The 9,710-nt window shown below is 36.2% G+C and overlaps 1 protein-coding gene across 1 annotated transcript in view; it reads right to left on the reverse strand.

Moving 5' to 3' along the window:
• LOC111638891 (cysteine proteinase-like) overlaps nucleotides 1-9,710 on the reverse strand; it is a 32,710-nt gene that overhangs the window by 13,509 nt on the left and 9,491 nt on the right. The window contains exon 10 of the mRNA XM_023384659.1: nucleotides 6,931-7,093. Coding sequence (XP_023240427.1) covers nucleotides 6,931-7,093 — 163 coding nt within the window. The remainder of the gene's footprint in view (nucleotides 1-6,930; nucleotides 7,094-9,710) is intronic.

Consider the following 9,710-nt stretch of genomic DNA (forward strand, 5'->3'; position numbering starts at 1 on the left):
CATTTGATGATAGGGAAGCTGTGTTTCTGTAAGAAGCCGACATCCAGGGGCAATCAGTCAATTGCGCGTCAGTGATGGTCTAGGGTCCATTCGTATCGTTTATTCGATAAACCAATAAAAACCGTAGACTTCTCTAAATGCATTTTTAATATCACAATTACATTCCGAATCGCTAGCCACGATATAAGGGCTACAATTAAAAATAAAATAATAAAAACTTACTTTGTGAAATAAAATATGTGGTGGTGTACTGGTGTGAAATGTTCAACGCGGACAGGTAAATACATACACGTTTTACCAATTAAACGAGTTTAATTTCTCGCTGAATATGAAATATATATACAGAATAGGTTCGGATTCCTGCTGTTCTTCATACGGTTCCACAATCTTGAGTGACCAGGTATATTAATAGACCGGTAGTTAATTTCTCGATAACTACCTCCCGACAATTTATTTGCACGCGTAAACCTTAAAAAAAACCTAAACTAAAAATAGAAAAAGTAGAAGGGGAAATGAGAAGAATTAAAGGACAGAAGGGTACCAAATTTTCCAGTTGGTTCTCCACCGTTCCTCGTCTGTTCTCCTCTTAGAACAACTCGGGTCTGTTTTGGGTTTTTTTTCTCTATAATCGTCGACCGGATTCTTCTACCGATCCGCTTCTTACGGCCTCCTTCTGCAGCGCTCCTCGACTTTCAGTTCAAGAGCCTGCTGCCGCTCGTCTGTCTCTCTCCGAGTCCGGCCTAAGAATGCTTCTAGAAACTCTTCCTTTTCCCCTCCAGCCTCGTTTTCTCCTTTTGTTCTAACGCTATCCCCTGATGGGTTAGGGGTAAGGCGAGTTTTTGGAAGTCCGAGACAAAGGAACACAGAAATCGGAAAGAAGGAAAATTCTAGAATTTAAATTAAACTAAAACTATACAAACTAATAAATATTAATAACTAGCTGCAAGGACCCGCTTCGCTGGGCAAAAAGTAACGATAGTGAAGATTAAGATAATTACATTATAGCCAATCTTACCCGTTTTCACAGAATGCAAGAATTAGGTCCCCCGTTTCCAGACTAATTAGAGAATTTTTACGTCCAGCCAAACGAACTATTTTCAATTTGATCAATTTTATGGAACGTTTACAATCGTTCTATAATCGAACCAATTCGAATACAAATTCGAATTCGAAAATTTTTAAAATCGAAATAGAAAATCTTTCACTTTCAACCATTTTCAAGCCCATATCTCCCGCACCCTTATAACTATCGAGACGCAACCACCATAGTACACGAATGGAGACTTGGGGCTACTACCACATACAAACACCATTCATGTGCGATGTGTAGTTTTGGCTGAAAAGTGAAATATAAGGGACACACACGTCCATTTAATATATATGTTACCGCTAAAGCTCGAAATCCGTTAATGTGCGCATTACCTAGCTAATCTGCAGATTAACTAGCGTGATCCGTTAAAGTTGCTAAAATTGTTCTATTTCTCAAATTACCTAGGTAATGTGCAGATTATCTAGGTAATCTGCAAATTACCTACTAGGCACTCGGTAAAGTGAAAATAAGATCTTTGCTGGAACNCTAAACTAAAAATAGAAAAAGTAGAAGGGGAAATGAGAAGAATTAAAGGACAGAAGGGTACCAAATTTTCCAGTTGGTTCTCCACCGTTCCTCGTCTGTTCTCCTCTTAGAACAACTCGGGTCTGTTTTGGGTTTTTTTTCTCTATAATCGTCGACCGGATTCTTCTACCGATCCGCTTCTTACGGCCTCCTTCTGCAGCGCTCCTCGACTTTCAGTTCAAGAGCCTGCTGCCGCTCGTCTGTCTCTCTCCGAGTCCGGCCTAAGAATGCTTCTAGAAACTCTTCCTTTTCCCCTCCAGCCTCGTTTTCTCCCTTTGTTCTAACGCTATCCCCTGATGGGTTAGGGGTAAGGCGAGTTTTTGGAAGTCCGAGACAAAGGAACACAGAAATCGGAAAGAAGGAAAATTCTAGAATTTAAATTAAACTAAAACTATACAAACTAATAAATATTAATAACTAGCTGCAAGGACCCGCTTCGCTGGGCAAAAAGTAACGATAGTGAAGATTAAGATAATTACATTATAGCCAATCTTACCCGTTTTCACAGAATGCAAGAATTAGGTCCCCCGTTTCCAGACTAATNATGTAAGAAATGTTAATACTACTTTTTTTCACTTCAGAATATTTTATCTGGATTAGATTTTTGGTAAAATTTTCGTCCGATGGCAATAATTATAATTAAATAAATATCTGAAGACAAAGTCCTCCCAAAAAAAAGGAACCACCATTTATTATTTTCGCATTCTGGACTATACCATCTTGGCAACTGACCTTTCCTTGTAGGCTGCTGGCCGCCAAAAAGTCCTTTTAACATCACAAAAATACATCCAGTAAAAGATACAAATTTTTTTAAAAAAGGAATTAGTAGCATATGGACGTCTTCTAGTTACCATCATACCTTCTTGGGTTGTTTCGGCCTTTTATCTTCTTGGAAAATGAACGCTGGTAAATGTAGATGAAAAAATTAAAATCGCTCATTTTCCAAGTAGATAAAAGGCCGAAACAGACCAAGAAGGTATGATGGTAACTAGAAGACGTCCATATGCTACTAATTCCTTTTTAAAAAATATTTGTATTTTTTACTGGATGTATTTTTGTGATTTTAAAAGGACTTTTTGGCGGCCAGCAGCCTACAAGGAAAGGTCAGTTGCCAAGATGGTATAGTCNATAAAAGAAAGCTATTGTTAAAAAACAATTCGTTTCTGTAAGCAGCACTATTATTACTTTCTGTCATGGATTTTGAAATAAAGGTTTGTTTTTTTTCTTGGTTTTTTTTTTTTTGCTTTAATTTCTTTTCGTTTGGTCAAAATAAGCTTTTAATTAAAGAGGTTTCGACTTGTGTTTTTTTCAATATAATCTTCACGTCACAAATAGATTATTACTTCTCAAAGTAGTTCCACGAGTAACAATACCTTCTTCGACAAATCCTGCAGCTAGTTTTCTTAAATCTTCCTTCCTGCTAACTACTTTCGGCATTTCTTAAAAGAAATATTTTGCAATTAAATCAGTCAACACTTGAAACTAGGTTCGGAGAAAGCACAACTATCACATTGGTCACGTGCAAAATGTGACAACTCTTAAGCTGCTTTACTTTGAGCAGCTTAGAGATTGTCCATAAATTATATAACGCGTTTTAAGGATATTTTGATTCTTCCCCTCCTGATAACCTTCTTCACTTATTTCCTAACATTTCAATTCCCCGAGAAGTATAACAAAAAAAAAAAAAAAAAAAAAAAAAAAAAAAAAAAAAAAAAAAAAAAAANAAAAAAAAAAAAAAAAAAAAAAAAAAAAAAAAAAAAAAAAAAAAAAAAAAAAAAAGAATTACTAGACAGTGACGATGCGTGTCGGAAACCATCATTGCCAAAATGGGCTACAAATGTAGTACAGTCGACCCCCATTAACAGGGGTTCTTATAGTTCGGATTCCTATATCACGGCGAAAAAATTGCGACAGTATTCGTACAAACATGCTAAAAAATCTTCTGTAATTCGGTAAAACGTCATCGCAGACTCGTGTCGCGACAGGATTGCAGAAACCGTTGAGTTTAAACGAGCAGCGGACCTACTAAAAATAATTTATTATTTAACGTCCATAAAAATTATATTTATATTAACGATGTCTCCAAAGTTCAGCAAATTTTTCGCAAAAAAATAATTTATCAGGAAGCACGCGAACGCCATTCGACGGCAATCTCCGCGACGAAAACAAGCTTAAGCAATGGCATTGTCGAGTCGAACGGTGCACACTCGGTAAGTAATCCTACAATTTTTTGTTTATAGCATAGTTTATATGGATTATTCCCAAAAAATTATACGTATTTTGGAAATGTCGAATTAGTCTAGAATCGATTAATTTTATGGAAGAAACCTTTCAAACAGCCGTAGTCCGTAAACTGCATACGTGCCGGGCTATGATTGGCTGGACTCGTAAGTAATGGATTCATAAAAACAGGAACGTATCTACCGTGCTTTAGGGTGGTCGACTGTATTTACTTTATAATTTGCAATGCAAACAAAAAATAAGATGCTATTATTAAAGTAGTTCAACTAAGTTCAAAACGCGTGGACCTGGCAATCCTGATCCCGAGAAATACGGCAAGTTCAAAAGATGCTGACAATATTCGCCATTATTGAACATTGAACAACTTCGTCGATCACTGTTTCCGACGTGGTGATCCGCAAGTACAGTACTCTCTTCCAAATAAACATCCCTACGAACAGTTGACATTTATGTTTAGATTGTATTGTTCATTCACGGTTAGAAGCCAATTCCAACGCTTCTCGTGCCACAGGTGTAACTTAATTAAATGTAGTTTCTTCGTCTACTTTCCAAATCGAATATAACGACATTCAATACAGAAGACCCCCTATAACGCTTAGATACGTTCCACTTTATAAGAATTCCACGTTGTAGGAATTCTTAAATACATGAGCCAATCACAGCCCGACACGTGTGAAGTTTACGGACTATGGCTGTTTGAAAGGTTTTCTTCCATAAAATTAACCGATTCTAGACTAATTAATTCAACGTTTCCAAAACACCTATAAGTTTTTGGGAATAATCCGTATAAACTATGCTATAAACAAAAAATTGTAGGATTACTTACCGAGTGTGCACCGTTCGACCAAGCCATTGCTTACGCTTGTTTTCGTCGCGGAGCAGTGAACCAAAGACGGCCGCGATTTCTGATAAGTTATTTTTCTGCGAAAAATTCGTTGACCTTTGGAGACATCATTAATATAAATAATTTTTAAGGCTGTTGAATAAGAAATGTTTCTTTCACAAGAAATGTATAAAATTACAGTACTTTATTAGACTTACGGTACCTAATTTACATACTGTACAGACAATAATAAACTCAATTTACTCGCCTAAACTCTCCGTAGCGTGGCGCTGGACGGTGGAAAATAGTTCGGCTGCTCATCCACTATTGGTCCAGATTCGACCAATCTTGTCGCGACACGAGTCGCGACGACGTTTTACGAGTCCCTTTATACGAATACTGTTACAATTTTTTCGCTACGTTATAGGAATTTCCGTTATAGGGGAGTCTACTGTACAGTATTTGTCATATCTATACTAATATTATAAAGAGGTAATGTTTGTAAGTTTGTTTGCAGCAGGTAATCTCCGAAACTACTCATTCGATTTCAAAAATTCTTTCACCAATATTTAGAATAGAACTTTAGAGTGGACATAGGCTGTATATTATTACGTTAAACATTCATATAAATTAAAATATATAATCTAGGTTAAGGCTTTTATGTCTAACAGATGGCGCTACGAGTACGACGCCCTAAGTTTGCTTTTCTGCGAGGCATTATACTTTTCTGTGAAAATGAACTAAAGCAGATCATCTTCTATCTATCTATATAAATAAAAATGTAATGTTCGTTTGTTCCTACCGATTCCTTTGAAATTTTGATACAACGCTGCATTCGAATACGCACGCGTTTTCATCTATATCTATATCTATACTACTACCGTGTTTCCCTGAAAATAAGACATCCGCAGAAAATAAGACCTAGCACAGATTTTGCTGAATTGCGAAATATAAGACCTCCCCCTGAAAGTAAGACCTAGCGAAGTTTTCCTTTAGTCGTAACGGTCATCGACAGATGGTTGAAAGTACAGCCTAGTGCTGTGCGATGCATCGATGTCACATCGATACATCGATGTTTTTGTTCGTCGATGCATCGAACTTCCGATGTTTTTGAAACATCGATCCTGAATCGATGTTAGCAATATGTGAATTTTCATTCATCGATGCATGCAGTTCATTCTTTGTAACTAGTGTTACCACCTGTTCGGTTTTCACTCGGACAGTCCGGGAATTTCGTAGAAATTGCGATGAAACAAAGTTCTTGCAAATATTCTTGTTTACAAATTTACACTATTTTAACAGTGAGCGAACTCACACTCATTGAAACTCATCCTCAACTCTGCCATGTTAGTCTGTTTACTCTGACTCATCGCAGNTCCGGGAATTTCGTAGAAATTGCGATGAAACAAAGTTCTTGCAAATATGTTTACAAATTTACACTATTTTAACAGTGAACGAACTCACACTCATTGAAACTCATCCTCAACTCTGCCATGTTAGTCTGTTTACTCTGACTCATCACAGAATGAAAAAGGTTCTGTGACATTAAAATTAATTTAGCATGTTGAGACTCGATGAAATTCGTATTTCTTGATGATTGAGAGATTTATACTATTAAAAAATTTTGTTACACTAACATTGCAAAAGTTTCCAGAGGCACCCGACATGCTCTCTGGTAGAGAATTAAGTGCTTTGAATGATGCGCTTAAAGTACTAAAACCTTTTTATAAAGTAACTAATGAAATTTCAGCAGAAACTCACACTACCATCAGTAAAATTATCCCATTTTTAGGGTTAATGTTTAATGCACTTTGCAAGGTTTCTACAGAAACAAATGTGGGAAAGAAGTTGCTGGAAAAATGTTTTAGTAATCTTGATTTCCGTTTTAAATCCACTGAGACGAAGTTAGTATATAGTGTTTCCACATTACTAGACCCAAGGTTCAAAAAGCTAGATTTTAAAAGTCCAGCATGTTGTGCAAATGCAATTAAATGTGTAAATGCAGAACTTTGTAAATTTCCCTCTGCTGAGGCTCAAATAAGTTTTCACAATAATGCAGAAAATAAACTTGAAGATGATGACCTTTGGTCATCCAGAAAAATTGATATTAAGATAGAAATGTTAACACAAATGCAACTTTAAATTCAAATTTTAATACTTTTTTAGATGACCCTATTGTGCCTCACAATAGTAATGCTTTGGATGTGTGGAAATCCATGAAATTTTTTAACTATAATTTATGTGAACTTGCCATGAAGTGGCTTTGCATTCCTGCCACTTCAGTTCCAGCAGAAAGATTATTTTCCAAAGCTGGAAATACTATCAACAAAAAGCGGAGTTCTTTAAAGCCAAAGAATGTACACAAACTTCTAGTTTTAAATTCATTATCAATTGAAGAACTGTATGCATTGGAACTGTAATTGAACTATACAAGTTGAAAATAAAATTAAGTTTTGTTTTTTTTTAAATGTTTGAGTTTATCTTGATTGAACATCGATGTTCCAATGGGCATCGATCAAACATCGATGTGAAATCCGACATCGAAATTTAGCATCGATGTTAAAATTATAGACATCGCACAGCACTGGTACAGCCACTGATTGGTCAGCAGACAATTACGCCACACGGCATGATTTGCATAAGACTATGGCTTGGGAATCACAGATTTGCATAACGTTTCGGCTGGTGATGCTAATTGGTCGGCCGGGAATCACGCCATATGACATTTACATAGTGCTACGGTTCAGTAAGCACTAATTGGTAGTGTTGTAACGAATAGTATATTCGGCTTCAGGCCGAATACCGAATATTCGGCCAGGAGCGTGGCCGAATAGCCGAATATTCGGCCAAACTATTCGGCTTGATTAACGCACGTACGAAAATTGGCGCGCAAACCGCATTATGGCAAGGATCCTGCTCTCTATTGGCCCACTGTCACTACGCTTCGCCAATCGCGTTAATTCTTGGCAGTTGTAGCGGACAGAAAAGAGTGTCATGGAAGTATGTGATAAATGATGATATCAAATGTGGATAACAATGAAATGACCTACACGTGTAAATAACGGAAAAAGAACAGAGAAGGACCGCNCTAGAAATTGGTTTTATATTTATTTTTACTACAGAAGAGTGTCGTTTATCTGAATCAATTGGGGACTGGGGTTGTTCGGATAACTGATTATATACGAAAAAATATATTAACCTATCCCATGTTGAAATTTTTCTCTGCTGCACATCGCTTTGCATTGAATTTTTGTCGATGTTAAGCCCAATGTAAATTTTTTAAAATAATAATCGTGGCTATTGTATTGTAAAAAATTATTTCTTTATTTTGTACAAACAAAATAAATATATTGAAAAATATAAATAAATACAAAAAATTATATTTTGGAAGTTAATCTAGTATCAAAAACATTTGATTCAGCACGACACAATCTGACTGGAACGCTTTTGGTTAACTGACGTTTCAGTTGATCGGCTTCCGGATAAACGATGCTCTACTGTATTCTCACAAATAACAAAAGTTTACCAAAAACATCTTATCGCATCCCTGGCAACAGACCAGGGACCAATAGAATCGCAGAGAACCATCATTTGGATCAACCAAAATCTCAGATTTCAGGAAGAAAAAGGTTATAAAAGCCCAAAATCCCAAAGACACGGGGAGGTTGGGAGTGAACAGTTTTGCGGATCAATAGGATTGTCCAAGCGAGGGCAAACACGTGAAATGGAACCAATAGAGGAACGAGGGGACCGAACTTCCCACAACAACAGGGGCGTGCCGTAACATTTGATGATAGGGAAGCTGTGTTCCTGTAAGAAGCCGACATCCAGGGACAATCAGTCAATTGCGCGTCAGTGATGGTCTAGGGTCCATTCATATCGTTATAAACGATAAAAACTTACACCCACAATAAAAACTTACTTAGTGAAATAAAATATGTGGTGGATGTACCGGTACATACAAAATATTCTTCAATTATATGAATGTACTTTTAAAGAAAATTATAATTAAATATAGCTTTGCAAAGAAACGTACATAAAAATATAAAATATTCTTTACTTTTTAAATCTTAAAACAATGCACTTAGTCAAATAGCTCCCTACGAGTGGCTAATGGATGGAATCGAAGACGGTTGCAGAGCGTGCATACACGCGGACTGCCAAATCCCCAGGGTGCCGATACCAGTCAGTGTCAAATATTTCTTTTGTTGCATCATTAGTATATCTCAAAGGACGCGACAGGGCTGTTGTAGATTTTAAACGTTTCTCACCATAGCCGTAAAAATATGTTAAACTTAATAGTCATTTGTTTTCTAACTAATTCGTTTTAGGACCAAGTATCCTCAGAAATTTCCAAAATTTAGGCTACAACTTTTCGATCACTCTCGTCGAACTGGAAAAATTTCTGTCTTTATTACATCTAATACAGTATTTCGAAGAAATCAGTTCCCACTGTACTCTGCTATAGATTGGTTCGGTTAAGCTTTTGTTTAAGTAATATTCCGGCTCTTTCTTCAGGGTTTTGTTTACGTCCCCAATTTCCTCCCTAATCGCTTAATTATTTAACTACTTCTTAAGTAGAAATAAGTCGAAACCGGTTACTTTGTACTCGAATATTTGTAGTCTCGGGAAAAAAGTGGAAAGACAAATTTTTATGACAAACGGATACATAAATCGTAAATTTAAGGAAAATAAATTCTAGAGTTTTTTCTGTACCTCGTGCATCTCTCTCATTCATTAAATTTAGTTGTAAATGATGTTGTCGAAGTAACGGTTAATTTTTTAACATTATACAAGAATTATACACGTTGTTTTCTACATCCCCTTAAAGATGGGATATACGAAATCGTAATATCACCGGTTTAACATTGAAATCCGTAAGTAATATAAAATCGGAGAACGGAATAAAAATATCAAATATTTTAATGGATTTTTTAAACTCCTGTCAACTATACAGAACTATCGTAAAAACATACCAGTAAATTCTTATCGGTTGGGTTAAGTTATAAATCTACTCGTTATTCACGTAAT

Source organism: Centruroides sculpturatus, unplaced genomic scaffold (genome assembly GCF_000671375.1).
Source record: "Centruroides sculpturatus isolate CEXI.00-Female unplaced genomic scaffold, Cexi_2.0 scaffold1059, whole genome shotgun sequence".
NCBI classification, from domain to species: Eukaryota; Metazoa; Arthropoda; class Arachnida; order Scorpiones; family Buthidae; genus Centruroides; species Centruroides sculpturatus.